At 38.5% G+C, this 17,347-nt stretch overlaps 1 protein-coding gene across 1 annotated transcript; it reads right to left on the reverse strand.

Moving 5' to 3' along the window:
- Positions 1-921: 921 nt before the first annotated feature.
- On the reverse strand, positions 922-17,134 carry LOC138393871 (alcohol dehydrogenase 1C-like). The gene is made up of 9 exons (XM_069485337.1): positions 17,045-17,134; positions 14,172-14,273; positions 13,427-13,565; positions 11,611-11,698; positions 11,296-11,515; positions 8,337-8,597; positions 6,298-6,433; positions 5,541-5,679; positions 922-1,262 (listed from the first exon to the last, which is right to left on the reverse strand). The coding sequence occupies exons 1-9, from the start codon at positions 17,060-17,062 to the stop codon at positions 1,238-1,240; spliced, it is 1,128 nt and encodes a 375-aa protein (XP_069341438.1). The 5' UTR covers positions 17,063-17,134; the 3' UTR covers positions 922-1,237.
- Between the last annotated feature and the right edge of the window lie 213 nt (positions 17,135-17,347).

Raw genomic sequence — 17,347 nt, forward strand, 5'->3', positions numbered from 1 at the left:
AGACTGTAGACATAGCAGCAAGTGGCACTGTTGGAGATAGCTGTAATTCCTTGACTGGGAATTAACTTGTCATTACACATTGGAGATAAAGCTCAAAATGCAAATCTTCCTCTGGGAGTGTGAAGGCGTTAACAAATGGGTACTATAGGCCTTCGTATATTCAAAATATTAAACTTACTTGAGGATCATAGATTTGAGTTAAGATACAGTGCTTAATAGAAAAGTTCTAGATTGAAGTTAATTTTTGTAAAAATGTACCCACTGTATAGGTATATATATCTAATTAGAAAATACACTGCTTTAGATCCTGGTGCCATTTCTTGGTTACCCATTTTATATGCTGTGCTCATAGCTGCTGCCATCCTAGCCCTAAACTTCAAGCTACCATATGATTTTTAATTACGTTATGACTCATTTTTAGTCAATTATAATCATTAACTAAGACCGTTTAGCCAATGAAGCATTTCATGAGTAAAAATTATAGATTTTTGAACATGGTTAAAGGAATAGTTCAATTTTCTCAACTAGCACCTGAACCTCACATTTTTCACATGAAGCATGAAACCCGGTTTTATGTAAAAGAGAAATTATCTATTACGTGTAAACTAATAGCGTGAAAAGAATAGAGACACTCTCCTTCACTGTATGAAAATGTGTGACATTTTCTTTGAGTTAATAAGAAATTTCCTGGATTTAGAAGTTCTGGATCTTCTCTGTTTATACACCTGAATCTACCCTTTGCCATCTGTAGTTTTTACCCTGGAGTCTTGATAGAGTGTATAAAAAAAGAAAATATGGGTAGTGGAAATAGAGGTAGAGGTAGAGGACTTCAAGCTTGGTAGCCTGACGTGTGTGTTAGGGGCAAGTGGAGGGTTCCCTCCACTGGGATTCAATGACTGTGGGTTAAAAAGATACAAGAAATGCAAGAAGGCACAAGACGTTTATTTCCTCAAGGGGAAAGGCAACATGAGTAGAATGATTAAGAAGGAAAGTTTAGTGGTCTCATTCCCCAGCTGATATTGAACATCTTATCTATAAAAGCTCTCAATGGATTTTAAACATTAGCTTGAAGTATAATTTCACATCAATTTCTGTTTCTTTTGGAAAGCTCTCGTGTGTGATTTATTGATAACATCTCTGAAGAACAGAATCAATGACGTTGCCCAGTTGGTGTTGCAGAGGGTGCGGGATGGAGGCGGCTGGAGGCTGCTTCAAGGGAAGGCGTCTCTGTGTGGTCTCAAAACGTCAGGACGGTGCGGATACTGCAAAGGGAAGGAAAAGATAGTTTGTCAACACTGAGACAATTCACACTCTTCTGCGTGAGGGTCCAGGGAGCATCTGACATGTCTTAGTGAAAACTTTCCTGTGCTCCCAGCCACTGCAACCCCATTCCTATGTATTAGATAAAATCAAATGAAAACACGGTTCAATCATACTTAATGGGGAAAAATGGAAAGCATTCCCACTTAGAACTGGAAGCAGACAAGTCTGCCCACTGTCCTCACTTCTATTAAACATAGTGCTGGAAGTCATTACGAGAGCAATCAGGCAGGAGAGCAGAATCAAAGGTGTCCAAATGGGGACAGAAGAGATCAAACTCTCACTCTTTGCTGATGATACGATATTATATCTAGAAAACCCCAAGGATTCAACCAGGAGACTCCTGGAATTGATAAATGAATTCAGTAAAGTCTCAGGATACAAAATCAATACACACAGATCAGAGACATTCATATATGCCAATAAGAGTCAAACTGAGAACCAAATCAAAGACTTGATACCCTTCACAATAGCAACAAAGAAAATAAAGGCAATCACAGCAACAAGAAAAATAAACAAATGGGACCTGATTAAATTAAAAAGCTTCTGCACAGCCAAAGAAACTGTCTCGAGAGCAGACAACCTACAGAATGGGAAAAAATTTTTGCATGCTACACATCCAATAAAGGGCTGATAACTAGAATCTATTTTGAACTCAGGTAAATCAGCGAGAAAAAAATCAAACAACCCTATCAAAAAGAGGGCAAAGAACATGAATCGAAATTTTTCAAAAGAAGTCAGAAGTATGGCCAACAGGCATATGAAAAAATGCTCAACATCACTTATCATGAGGGACATGCAAATCAAAACCACAATGAGATATCACTTATCTTCATTGAGAATGGCCTTTATCAAAAAGTCCCAAAACAATAAATGTTGGTGTGCATGTGGAGAGATAGGAACACTCATACACTGGTGGTGGGACTGCAAACTAGTGCAACCTCTGTGGAAAGCAATATGGAGATACCTTAAACAGATAACAAGTAGACCTACCATTTGATCCAGCAATCCCATTATTGGGCGACTACCCGAAAGAACACAAGCCATTCTATAAAACACACATCTGCACTTCAATGTTTATAGCAGCACAATTCACAATTGCAAAGATGTGGAAACAACCCATACCCATCAATCCATGAGTGGATGAATATAATGTGGTATATGTATACCATGGAGTACTACTCAGCTATAAGAAACAATGGTCATATAGCACCTCTTGTATTTTCCTGGATAGAGCTGGAACCCATTCTACTAAGTGAAGTGTCCCAAGAATGTAAAAATAAGCACCACTTGTACTTGCCATCAGATTGGTTTCACTGATCATCATCTGAGAGCACATTTAGGAATAACATTAATCGGGTGTCAGGCAGATGGGAGGGGAGGGGAGGGGCGTATACATACATAATGAGTGCGATGGGCACCGTCTGGGGGATGGACACGCTTGAAGCTCTGATTGGGGGGGAGGGGAGGTAAAGGCAATATACGTAACCTAAACTTTTGTACCCCTATAATATGCTGAAATAAAAAAAACTATAATAAAAATTTTAAAAAATAAAACAAACAACAACAACAAAAAACACAGTTCATCTTTTTCTGTTGATGTTGTTGTCTCTTATGTTTTCTCCAATCTTAAGCTTTCTCATAATATCCTGAATACGACTGTCATTTGGACTTCAGTTCTATATCAGCATCCTGAAAAAATCATTTCTGAGTGCCCATGTTCCTGGCAAATGAGGGAACATAAAACAACGATGGGTAATAACATGTAAAAATTGCTTCCTATCTGTCACAAACTTTGTGTATACTTTTCAATCTCATTTAAACCTCAACCTCAACCTAAACCATGGGGAAGGTAGGCTTTAATGTTACTTCCATTTGAAAGATTATAGAAACTGAAATTTAGAGAGATTTGTAATTTGGTTCACATCATGCATCTAGTGTGCCGTGCTGGCCTTCCAAATTGCGTAAATACAAAATTGTATAAATTACAGCCTGAAGGAACTGTTAATTTAATCACATTAAGGGTATGCTGAAAATTTAGTAGAGCTTTAATTCAGAGATGTTTAAAGATCCTTAAAAGTAGATAATAAAGCTATTTGTATTAACTGTAAGAGACTTCATTCTTGTAAAGGTTAGAAATATAACATTTACAGTTGGCATTACACACTATACCCTTTCTAAAAAGCATCTTCTGATGGTTAAATGCTTTTAGAAGAAGACGGTCTTCATGCCTCTTTAAACTTTTTTTACATATGTATGTATATATAAACATAAGAATATATGTAGATAATTTAGAAACTATAGGACAGTATAAAGAAGAAAGTAAAAACAATCTGTAATCTCACAACCTGGAAATAAGCATTGTTGTATTTTCTTGTATTTTAATCAAATTTTTTCTAGAGATATATACATTTTTTACTGTGCTTGTTGAAAATTTGGGATCATATTGTGTATGTAATTTGTATTCTCTATTTTATGAATCAAGATTACATCAAGAGAATCTCCCAACGTAATGTAATCGTTTCTTTTTAATGGCTTCATGGATTTCTAATGATTAGAATTTATTTAATTCTTCCCTTAATGTTGGACTTTCAGGATGTTTCTAGTCTTTTATATTATAGGTAACAGACAAACATGCTTAAACACCTATGTGTGTTTGAATATTTTATTATTTCTGTAGAATAGTTTTCTAAAAATGAAATTGCTGGCACACAGGATCTAAGTTTTCTCAATTTCTGATACAAATTATCAAATTCCTTTTCCAAACGCATGTAACAATTAATATTCCTACAAGCAGCATATGTAGGTGCCCACATCACCTTACCCTTACCAGTATTAACCATTACAATTTTTGATCTTTGCTTATTGGTAGGATTCATTATATTTAAATGCACATATTGAATTGTATGACACTCACATAAAGTGAATTTAGGCACACCTAGTGAATGAATTCTTTTGTTGTTTAATACTGCTCCCTGGGTTTGGTCATCTCATTATATGCCATTATCTTTCCAACCTGATGATGATGATGATGATCATGATGATGAGGATAATAACTAACGTTTGATGACTACTGTATTCTATATATATGCATGCACACACATACACACAAACACACACACACAAAGTTGCGGTGTGGCTTAATAGAAAGCGAATTGATTTGCTAACAGCCAGATCTTTGAATTCTGCTCCCCTCTCAGCTACCTGCCTGGTTCTGGCCTAGATGTGTCGTCTCTGAGTCTCAGGTTTCTCCTTTCCAAGATGGTGAAATCGGAACTGGCCATATCAGTATTGTTTGGGAATCACATAAGATAATACAGATAAGACAATCAGTAGAACAGCTGGTGCTGTCTAGTTGCTTATTTCTCTCCTTCCTCAAGAATATTTGTCAGCTGAAGTGTCTAGTATAATAGTTTATGTGAGTGCCCAGGAAATACTATTTAAAGTTGAAAACCCCATGAGAGGAAGTGTGGGGTAGCAGAGAAAGCATGGACTGTGGAGCTGGAAGGCAGGGAGTGGATACAACTGCCTATTACTAGTTGTGCTTCGTTTAAATGCAGGTGACAAAATTCATCTCACTAGGTGGCTGTAAATATTAAATGTTAGAAGTAGTAAATATTTAATAGAATTGGCTTATTTTGCTAAGCTTTACAAAGAAGTTAAGACAAACAATTAAATAGCATTTTGCACCCTTCCCCTTCATAATAACTTTTAAGTGTAAAAACTTCTTTGTAAGCTGCAAAAACCAAAAAAGAAAACTAATACTATCTGAATAGAAAAAATCACAACGTAGTTCTATCTCCTCCCATAATGAAAGTGTTGGGCATGTCCTTAATATAATTTAAATTTACAGCCCCTAAATGTCAGCCTTATTTAGGGGTTCGGGCAGAGGCTTCGGTGAGTCCATGGTGTAATGTGGACCATGCGACCCGATTTTTTATTTTGGCAAAGGTGAGTGTCCTCTTGTAAAGAAGGCTGAGTGGCTCTGATCCTTCAGATTTGCTGTAACCAACATATTTGGATTCAACAGAATAGGAAATGTAACACAACTGTTCTCAGTGCCCCACAGTAGGATCTCAGGAGCTCTACATGTGAACCTGAGCTGGTAACGGAAAACAAAGGCACTCCAATTTTTTCTCATCGTTGTACTTTTTCATTCTCTGCTAGCCAACCCCTTACCATAAAAAGCAAAAACCAAAAAGCAACAACTTAAAATCTACCTCTTTCCAGAACGAAGCAGGTCAAATCCTTCATTTATTTTTTCAAAAGGCAAAACATTGGTTATTAATGCATCTAATGGAAACTTCTTAGCCATAAAATCAGCCACGAGTTTGGGGACAGAATCTTTCATCTTAAAGCCTGAAAAGAAGACAATATCATTGTTAGATTCAGCCAGGGGTAAGGAGGAGAATTGGAGAGAAGACTTTCCAAATAACATTAAGGTGACAGTTTATAAGAAGTGATACATTCCTCAGACTGCTATTACTGAGGTTACTGAGAGACAGAATACTTTGATAGGTATCATTTTGCAGTGTTTTGAGTTTAAAAAAAAATCTTGCAGATATACAAGGGTCCTCAGTTATTAGCTGTCTTATAGAGAAATTATAGTGCAGATAATTATGCCCAAAGTCAAGGAGCAAATTTAGCAGTTGTCTCAATTAGGGCAATGAGTGTAGACATGAATTATAGATTCACGTGTCCTATAGACTTTCTCTGTCCTATTAGAAATTTTGGTGTCTTATGAGGTCACGAGTATTAAAAGAGGTCCTAGTTAATTTATGGGGACACTAGAAAATTTGCTCTTGGGAATTTCTGTCTTCCTTAGTTCCACATCTAGTTGATTTGGAGTCTATAGATGCAATAGGAATTTTGATTAATTTTTGACCATGTTGCTTTCCAAAACCTGGCCTGGTCACTTGTAAAAGGGGAGAGATTCTGAGGTTAATGACAACTTGGCCCTAAAACGTAAGTACATACCTCCCAAAATACCTCCTTTCCAGGTGCGTCCAGTCAACAGCAGTAGAGGGTTGAAGGGGAAGGTTTCAGAATCAGGAGGGATCCCGACAGAGACGATTGTGCCACACGCCTCATGACAGCATAACAGGGCAGCCATCTGGAATAAAATCAACACTTAACATCCTTACAGTAAATCCTCTGATAGTCTCCACGGATAATGCACGGTATGATGTCACATTGATTTAGGGAGATTGTGACTGTGGGGAGGGAGGAGATTATGTCTTTTTGTTCTTCATTCCTTTTTATGCCTAGGTTAGTGCTGTGGATTTAAGAAATGCCCAGAAAATGGTTTTTGAATGAAAGAATGGATGAATGCCTTTGTGTATAGTTAACACTTTCTTATAAAGTAATAAGGAGGCAAACATCGTTACAAACATATGTAAATTCTGGTTCCTTAAAGAAGGGTAGTGTTTCATCATCACATGATTCTCAGGCAATCTTTGAGCTGGTTAATTCATTTTTCATTAATTTATTAAGTAGATGATTTTAACCCAGTTCATTGAACCAGATGGTTTGATGGTGAACAAGGTGTGATTACATCATCAAAATTTGTCTCTTTCCCACTTGATGGTTTGCCTTCTTGATGGATTCCTGTTCTACTGTCCATTTCTAAAACGGACATGTTTTAAACATTGTTTTTTACCTCCCCCAAATGCATAGTGGTTTCATTTTAAACTATACTCATTATTGTGGATCCTCAAAAGACAGTCCAGATAGTCCTCCCCCTCTAGTCATCCTTTTGTACATGTTCTGTAGTAAGCTAATGGTACAGGATCCCCCAAAGCAAATAACGATTAGGCCTTGGATTTTGGATTATGACACTTGGGAGACCAGATATCCCCAGAACATGTGGCTATCCAGCATTTGGTATCTTCAAATAAGGTAGCAATTCAGTTCCACATGAGAAAATGGAGGAAAACAACAGAAAAAGATCATAAGGAGAAAAGCTATAGAAAGTTGGATTCTCTTGAAACTTCATGCTTGTATAGCATATTGTCCCAGGTCAAGGCTGCAAAGGGCTTTGCTTTCAGGGTTCTGCTCCCCTTCACCACACTGCTGGGACTGCCTGGAGAACCTCAACAATGGGGATTTGTTGGTCTCTGTGGATGTTTTCAGTAGGATTCTAGAGAATTCAGTGTGGGTGAAATATAGCTCGAGATGTGTTTTCCATTGCAGCTGATGATATTTGTACTTATATGAGAGTAATAGGATGGATATTCCAAAGATGACATAAGCACTGCAAGATTGGAAATAGTATTTCCTAACAATAATGCTGGCTGACATTTATTGAGAGCTTACTGTATGACCGGTGTCATTGTGCTAAGTATCTGACACACATAATCTCATGTAAACCATAAAAAGTGCAATGAGATGGGAATGTGTCTCTCAAATTTGGGGGCTGGTAAATTGTTGACTTTTTAAAGTATTCAGTCCAACATATCGATATTGGGTACAAGATATGAGCCAGGCACTGTGCTCTCTCTGTGGTAAAATATAGGGTACCTTAAAGCAGTCATTTTCCTTACGGCATATTTTCAGTTAATGAAATAATTCTTGACCTAAAATTGCTCATTCCTTTGACGAAAAGTATGATATATAAAAAAAATAGGAATACAGTAAAGCACGTAAAGAATTGTTCAAGCCATTTTTGTTGAGAATGTGGAGGAAAAATAATACCAATTGGAGAACAGAATTTATGTTAGTTATATTTACTTGAGTTTGGATTTTATAACTAAAAATTAATATAGTAAATTTGTAATGGTTCAATCAAAAAACAAACCCTTTTCTAAAATGGAAAGATTACTCGAGGCAGGCCTGCTTAGCTGATGGAATGAAAGATTTCTCAACAATAAATGAAACAAGCCAGGTAACAAACAGGAGATGGAAAATTACCATTCATTATTTTAAAAATATTCTTTATATGCAATATTTATGTTCAGCCACCTAAAAGCATACTCCAGATTGCAGAAGCGGAAACTTCCGCATGTCATTGTACGTACCTGCGTGTCAAGCCGACCAATGACCTCAAACGAAAAATCCACACCTCCATCGGTCATTTCCATTATCACCTCCTGGATGGGTTTCTTGTAGTCTTGAGGGTCGATGCATTCAGTGGCACCCAACTCTTTGGCCTTTGCAAATTTTCCTTTGTTGATGTCCACGGCTATGATCCTGGCCGCTCCGGCTGCCTTACAGCCCATGATGACGGACAGGCCAACACCTCCCAGGCCAAACACAGCACAGGTAGAGCCCTGCGTGACCTGTGTATTCAGAAAATGCAAAAGTGGACTAAGTATTGACTGTTGGAATGTGCCTAGGCTTTATAAAGTGCCAGGCCTTGTCTGTTACCAAGAGCCACTCAGACTCTCATGTCCAAGCTGCTGTCAAAAGCTCTTTTGGCTTTAGTTGTTTCATGTTTAAGTTGAGGGTGTTGAGCTAGGTCAGTGGATCCCAAGCTTTGCTGCATGTTAGACTCATCTGGTGAGCTTTAAAAAATCCCAATGCCCAGGTCACAGCCCATAGTAATTAAATCAGAATCTCTGCAGGTGCGGCCCAGGCCCCAGGTGACTGCAATGGGATGCCCAGGCTGAGAACCTGGGACTGGATGATCTTGGAGTTCTACATGTCAGTGACTGCAATCCTGAAGAGAATCTACATGGCTGAAAGCCATCGATAGCCAGCCTTAGTGTCTCCTACATCCACAAAGGCAGTTTGTGGAAAATGGCGTAAGTGGAAAAGGCTACTTAAGGAGACTGAAGCAGTCAAACCCTCAATGATCAACTGCTTGGTTCATTAACTTTCAGTAGTCATGACCAGTAAATTCCTGCTCTAAAAATATACTAATGAACACTAATGCAACCAAAGATGGTGTATATTTTAATAATAAATAAAATCGTTCATTATGAGTATTCTCAGCTTCTGGTCTATGGGTAGGCTCACTTAGACCACCTGGAAAATAGATGAGACAGTTGCTCAAGGGAGTAAGTGCTGAAGTCACAGAAATTTGGAAGGATGTACTCTAAATTGTTTTGAAGAACAGGAATTGATAGTAGGAAAATGTGTGCTCTCTTTGATTCTAACTGATGCTATTCGCTTCTGTGACTATGCTTGCTTTTAGTTGTTTAATAAATATAGTTAATCAGAATGAAAAACAGAGATAAGAACAAAGGTAACCCCATGATAGGCTAGGCTTCCTGGATGTGAGAAGCCTAGTCCTGCTTCTGTATATATGGCTTGCTGGCTTGGTGCTTAGCGTAAGTGGAGCCATGGCAGGCTTCACTAAAATAAAGGAAAACAAAGCCCCGGGGAGGTAACTGCAAGTTGCTTTCTGATAAAGAGCTAGAGAATCCAGGTGCCCTCCAACCAACTAAGTAGATAAGAAGAACAAGACATGATCAGCGCATGAACGGCTTGTGCAGGGCGTGTGTTCCCAGTATCGCTTGTAACCAAAAACTAGAAGGTATGCAACAACAGCTCCCCTCCCCCGTCGGAGACCCTCCTCTTCCCCTGGATGACGTTAACTACAACTGGCGCCAGCGGGAAAAGCCCGAAGCTTAGAGTCAACAAACCTGAAGCCAACGCGATCAGCCACTTCTAAACAAAAGGAACAAATAAACTGAAGGGGGATGAAGTGCAGACTAGTGTGTCGTGTGCAGACTAGTGTGTCGTGTACAGACTAGTATGTCATGTGCAGACTAACGTGTTATGTGCCGACTAACGTGTCGTGTGAAAACTAGCATACAGAAAAGTATAAAAGCCTAATCTTTACCCCAGGGCGGGGTCCTAGTTCCTGGAGAGGCCACTGCGTTGGTGCTCTGGAATTTGGACCCTGGCCCGGGGCTAGTTAATAAACTCCTTTGCCTTTTTGCAGCCTCAGTTACTCTGCCTCTCTGTTCCTGGGGCCAAGGGGAACCGGATCTAACAGTTTACATTGTTGAGGGGCTATTTAATAAATCTAGTCTTCTATAGTTAGGCTACACTGTGGGTAAAATGCTCTTTCTGTCCCCAATAATCTCATTGGTACATTCCCTTAAGGGTGTCTATTTACTCATTCATTCCAAATGCTATTCAGTACTCATGGTACTACAATACTTTCTACCTTACTAAGAAAAAGACAAGGCCTGTGATCATGATTTAAAGGTGCTAGCAACTACTTATTGTGATTTAAGATAAAGCAAGAGATTTTAGAATGGTATTCTAGTGCCAGCTCTCCTACTAACCGGTAGTCAGCTTTATGTCTCTGGACCTCAATTTCACAAAATGAGGAGTACTGCTAGATACACTACTAGATTTTCAGCCATTTGAGAAGAGGAACTTCTAAGCATTTCTCCTTGAAACTGAGCACTTTTGAGGAGTGTGTGTGTGTGTTCATGGCGGGAAAGGAGATGCAGATGAACTCCCGAGATGAGTGAAATAAGTGTATCACCAAAGCTTTCTCACTTCCCTGCGAAGAATCCACAGAGTGGGTGACTCCTGGTTTGGAAATGTATCAGGTAAGGTTTGGAATCTACTGTTGGTCCTAACTGTGGGAGTGAGGGGTCCAGGGACTAGATGCTCCTCAAAGGCAAACCCTTCATTTAATTTATCTTTGCAGCCTCAGAACCCAGCAGAACCTACTGCGCCTAATGCAGGTACAGCTGCTCTGTACTTGTAGAATAAATGACTGAATGAATTCTCAACCCTAAAAGTTAATAATCCCAAAAAGGAAAAATATCTAAAGATAATTATTGCAAATGAAATCTTTAGTTTTTATTAACCAAGTATGAACAACTTTTTATCTATGATTAACAGTTGAATTTTTAAAGACATGCTCTCAATTTCTTCTGGGGCCATTTTTCTGCTCCTAATCAACACCTCACAGCAATGAAAAATAATCTCTGATTCTTGTGAGAAATTGCTTCCTTTGTGGCTCCTGCCAATCTGAGTGGAAGTGGTCTTACTGCCCAGTGTCATTCCTACCTTGGCAATTTTGACTGCAGACCCATAACCAGTGGAAAATGCACAGCCTATGAGGCAAACTTTCTCCAGCGGTGCAGCCGCATCAATCTTGGCCACGGAGTCCTCTTCCACCACGGTGTACTGGGAGAAGGTGCTGATGCCAGATAAGTGGTGGACGGGCTTCCCCCTGCAGGTGAACCTCGTGGTGCCATCCTGCATGGTCCCCCGAGGCTTGCCCACACTAGTCATGCAACACAGAGACACACAGGACATGAGACAGGAGCATAACTAATGTATAAACTCAAGGGCTGTGCAAAGAGAGGATGAAAAACCTACCCGTATTTCAAGCACAAGTTGCTTTCAGGGTGTTTACAAATTCTGCATTTTCCACACTGAGGAATACAGAGTGGGATGACTTTATCACCTGGAGGAGGATAAAACAAATTCTTCTTAAATTTCCAGAAATTTATAGAGGAAGAACTTAGACCTCATGTGTATATATTGGAGGTTTTTGTCTTTGAGAAGAGTGTCCATGAACTAGGGTCCAATCCCTACTGTGCCACTGGTCATTTTCTGCCAACATTGGTGTTGGTTTGGGTTACATGTGCCTGAAGATTCCAAAAGAGGAAACATAAAGGTAGAAAACAACATGGATTTTAAAAATTATTTCTGTAGAGTTAACTTTTATTGAGTGTCCTGATTTCTCCTGGGGCTTTACACACATCATCTCACTTAATACTTAACTAATTAAATCTCCAATATTCTCACTGTGTCAATAACATTTTCAGTTGGAAGTGGGCTGCCCTAGTCCCACAGGATGTTGGTAAGATGTGACATTTTGTAATAATTTGAGCTAAAATAAAAATGAGAATTTGGATAACCAATTTTTGGCCTTTCAAAATGAGTATGCTTATCTTTCATATGTAGCAAATGCTCTTTAAAAATATCTTAATTTCTTTTTTAGGAAAACTGACAAAAATAGGACAAAGAAGAATGGAAGAAATGCCTCTGAAACCCTCAACAAAAAATGAGTTAGGCACTTTCTTTGAGGAGAAGAGCTGACTTTCAAATGTTTTTAGTTGTTAATTTTTGAATTATCTCTTTATCCTGCTATGGTGAAGGCAGAAGGAGTGAGAAGAAAGGGTGTCATTTTTTTTATTAACTTATTTCTGGCTACAGGAAGTATGAAGAGCAGAAGCTCAAACTAGACCGTTGATTTTATTATTTTCTGTTCACGGCTTATTTATTTGGTAAGTTGGAAGGTCGAAATCTATTGGCTAATGGGATTTCTTTAGAACTAAACATAATTTTTATTTATAATCATCTATTCTACCTATCCCACAACACCAAGAGAAATGGTTGGCTCATCATATTTTGTAGATATATGTTATGTGGGAATGGTGATATGAAAATTTTGTGTTTAGTCACCCTTTCCCTGTGAAAACATTTATATCACTACACAATAAAATTAGGGTAAAATAAATAGTAGAGATAAAATAATTCATAATTTGTATCCAGTCACATTTAGTCATGGCTAAAGGTGATACAACAGACTGTTTATGGCCAGATGCCTTCATGTAGTCTGTTTCATTCACTCCCTGTTCAGGACGAGAGGCTGTGTGGGAAGAGGAAATGGGTGAACGGGCTCTACATGCTACGTAAGGAAAGGTCATGTTGATTCGGCTGTAGCCACACGGCCCCCTTTGTGAACTCAGCACAGAACAGTCTCCATACACTGGTCTGGAGCCTCAGGACCAAGGCTTGTGTTTTCTCCCTGGTCCCACGGCCAGTTCTGTTTGGGCCCTGACAGAAGACAGTGCCCAGCAGCACTAAACCGGGGCTATTAGGGGATGAACTCCACACTGGCAGCCCGTGTCTCCTGTGATCTCTCACATCCCTGTGCTCTAACCTAGTGTCTGGCGTCGTGTATTAATAGGTGCTGAGTAAACGTGCTGAAGGGGAGAACACGTGAGTGCCTGGATGCACACGTGCCCGGGTCAGGCAGGGAGGGAGGGAGGAGGACACACTTCAGGGCCAGCTGGGCTGTGACCTTGTGCAAGATCTTTCATCCCCATTGCCTCAGTTTCCTGATCCAGGCGGGGTATCTTGGGGTGTTGAACCAAGGCACATCCCCTGAGTGTGAATTCTGTACCTGGTTTGACTGTGGTCACCCCTTCTCCAATGCTCTCCACGATGCCAGCTGCCTCGTGACCTACTATCACAGGAAGAGGGAGGACAATGGTGCCGTTGACCACATGGTCATCTGATCCACAGATTCCTGTGGCCACTATCTACAAAATAAAGAGAAGATGATCAGATTCAGAAAAGATTATGACCCTCAGATGGATTTAGCATACCCAATTTTCTGCAATTGTGCTTCTAAAACGGTTTTAAGGATTTTGTGAAGAATCGTTATTCTTTCCACATACAAAAGATGCAGTTTATCCCCAAGCAAGGCTATACAGTCTAAAACCCTTGTGTACCTTCCTTTCCTGAATTAAAGAATTAGGAATAATCCAGGAAATAACGTATCTTGAAATATTTACCTTACCTAACAAAAGAATGCATTTTTATAGAAGTAGAAATTGCAGATTAACTCCAAGAAAGCGTTTAATGCTAATTGATTTTGAAATCTTGATATATCCCTTTGCACTTTTTAAATATACAGACACACAAACTGTTTTTTATTTTACTGGGATTATATTGTATATATTCTTTGGTCACTTTTAAAAAATTTAACAATTCATATTCACATCTCTGCTTGATAACAAATGTAATTCCATTTTCTGAATTGCCATATAAAATGTGCCTCTTGATGGATTTTGGGTTTTTCCATTTTCAATATTTTCTGAATTTTTTTAAAGCTAAAATTAAATGAAAGTGGAAAAATGTTTCACCTTAATACGAACTTCATAGGCCTTAGGGGGCGCCACCTCCACCTCCTCAATGGACAAGGGTTTGTTTAGCTCCCATAGCACAGCGGCTTTGCATTTTATCACCTGGAAAATGAAACAAAATGATGACACCAGTTTGTCTCCACTCTTGAAGTCAGGGCTTGGGTCTTTTTGTCTTTGTACATGGAACATCGAGGCCCATGTGTGGTACCTAACAAGTGCTTCATAGACATGAACACTTCTGGTTTACAAAGAGAATAAAACTGTCTTTCTAAAAAAAAAAGTATAAAGCCATAACATAAGGAAAGAGAAATGTACTTAAGTGTAATAAGACACTGAGATAAAAGAGAATATATTATTTTGGGCCATCCCCATGATATTTTTTTCCCCAAAGGTTTCTATTCCAGGTATTCCCTAAGGCTGTCCTAAAATCCATTGTTTACAAACAACTGTTGGCTTCTACATAAAGTCCCAAGTCACTATTATTTTCCTGACAGAGCCAGTGTCTGTTCCCATAAATCCATTACTTCCTTGCTCAGTTTTCTGCTTAGGACAGAAGATCTGTCTTTGTAATGACAGTTACATACTTACTTGCCCCCTGCCCTGGGATGACTTCTCTTCTCTTTGCGTTTTCTCCTCTGATTTCTCTTCCCACCCCTTCTGTGTGCTACTTGTTTGCGTCATTCATCTGAAACTTAGCCTAGGCAGCCTGTTTGGTTATGTAATTCATGTGTAGAGGCTCCTTCCAGATTAGATTGGGGCCAAAAATTACAGAAGTTAGAGCTAGTGGAGTGTGTATGTGTTTCTGTGTGTACATACACTCAACACACACACATGTATTTTAAAACTGGAGAACTGTGTGTTTGAATTTCTAGCTGGCATAGCTTATCCATAGATGCTCTTAAAAATAAAAGTTGAACACATATTTTCAGTGCGTGGGAATGTGTCATAAAACCTATCTTCCTTGTTGTAAAACGTGTACAATTAACAGGGCTCTTTCTAGAGAGAATTGACATCATTACAAATATGATAAATTCAATAGACATTTATTCCTCTGAGAATTCAGTTCATTATTTGTCTAATCCTTCCACTTTGCAGGGTGATCAACACGGTCGATGCCAAAGTCAATATGAGAATCCTTGGAAACATCATCCTCATAGCAGGAAGGTCCTGATTCTCAGGTGCCTGTGATGTGACAGGCACATTGTGGCCTGTGCGGGGTGAGTTTCAGGCTTCGCCTTTAAACCTGACCAGGGGCTGCCAGGATAGTATTACTGAATTATTGGCTTTATTTTCCAGATGAAAAGATTGAGGATTAATTGACTTGGATTGAATGATTTTCCCAAAGTCACAAAGCTGGCTGTCTAGGGAGTGAAGATCAATCCAGCCTTACCTTTCACTACCCCACGGTAGTTAAAAGTTAACAGAACGTTAAATAACAACAGCAATAATAGCGGTGACTAACATTTATCGACTTATTGCTGTGTACCAGGTACGGTTCTAAGTGCTTTACAGCATTAGTTTATTAAATTCTCATAACCACCTTATGAAGTAGATGTTAGTGCTGTCATCATTGAGCATCTGAGGGAAATAAAATGCAGGCAGGACAAACATAAATGAAATGAGATCAAAATGCAAAGTTACTAACGCTGCACCTGAGAGGGGAGGATCGATTGCTTAGTTCATCATTTATTATTTTCGTTCATATGGTTGGTTTACACTTCACTTTCACTTAACGAACTCATTATTTAGCTTAAGCTGAGTTTTGGTAAATTTAATTTTTCTTTTTCCTAATTATTTTTGCTTTAGAAAGCAAATTCTAATCAGTAATTTATGAAAATACAGTGGAATAAGAGCACTGACAATTGGCCACTTGTGATTTCCAACCAATCTTATTGACATGAGCCTGTTTTGTCAGACAGTGTGTGTGTATAGAAACCTCAGAACATTTAACTTGAGATCCTAGCAAGACGTCTTACTGTGTGCTCCACTCCTAACACAACAAACATGCTGGAAATGTTGCCCAGCCTTTTGGAAGTAAGCAGTTAAATACAGGATCTGATTACATTGAATGGCCACATCCATTTCTCTGTACCTGTCAACACATTGAAGAAATAAGTATAAATTTAAGGAAGGCTTAGGACCTGTGTTCCTCGTGCTAATAAGTGATTCAAACATTATTGGAATTAATTTTCCATAAAATCATGCTGACTTTTGTATGGGGAAGAGATTGTTCTATAGGATTTCTATGGAAATTGCCTAAATTTTGCCATCACAGACCTTTTTAAATCAGAATTTGCATGGTGATGTTTTCTTGCTTAACCTTGATGATCGTACGCTTGGAGATCGATGTGCATTTTGTAAGTGATTTTATTTAAGGTTAGAAGGATATTTTGGTCTGCTCAATCAAACTCTTCTCACAAAACTTTTGTCACACTTAACTTTCTGGTGTTCATAAAAATAAGGTGATTACAAAGAATAACACATTTAAATTATGGTTTCTTAATATAAAGGCAACTTTTTTACAGCTCATTTCTCTGAAAAAAGATAACTTCGTGATTAAAGGCTTTTCTGACATTAGATTTACAAATTAGTTACAATTAGCTTGGAATAAACTCACTTTCCTGCAAGTATTTAAAGTAGGAAATATAGACTTTAACAGATAGAAATTTGATACATTTTTGTTGAAGTTTTTAGGATAGCTTATTTGCATTGTAGTTTAGTAGACATTATAAATTGTAGCATATATTGCATATTGTATTCAGTGTATCATTTCTAATTTAGATATGAATTTTAAATTAGTCACCAAATACTGCATCCCTTTGTTTATTATACTAATGAGAATGTATTTCCAATAGTAATGGATTTTTGCTTACTTTTCCTGCTGTGCTCATGTTGTTGCTGTCTTCTCTGCAGACCAGGAGACTGGTGAGTTCTTGTGCACTTCTTCCTTGCTTGAGTGCATAAAGAGGATATATTGCACACATATTTTGTTTGAGGAACACCCAATTCCACACGTGATCTGTGTCTTTAAGCCACACCTATCAGATTATTCTCAGAGTAAGCCAAATAGGAGAGAACCGGGCACTGAACCAGCACTCAAAACCTTGACATTGTGATATGCTTATTTCAGATAACATTTGGTTTTCATTAGGTTAAATATTTCCCTGGACATAAAT

The sequence above is a fragment of the Eulemur rufifrons genome, chromosome 13, assembly GCF_041146395.1.
Source record: "Eulemur rufifrons isolate Redbay chromosome 13, OSU_ERuf_1, whole genome shotgun sequence".
Lineage (NCBI taxonomy): Eukaryota > Metazoa > Chordata > Mammalia > Primates > Lemuridae > Eulemur > Eulemur rufifrons.

What these genes read in the sequence shown, in the direction of transcription:
- LOC138393871 (XM_069485337.1), bottom strand. An exon ending in AACTTGTGCTTGAAATACGG is followed by an intron (nt 11,516 to 11,610) that starts GTAGGTTTTTCA and finishes TTGCATGACTAG; the next exon opens with TGTGGGCAAGCCTCGGGGGA. An exon ending in GAAAGGAGGTATTTTGGGAG is followed by an intron (nt 5,680 to 6,297) that starts GTATGTACTTAC and finishes TCTTCTTTTCAG; the next exon opens with GCTTTAAGATGAAAGATTCT.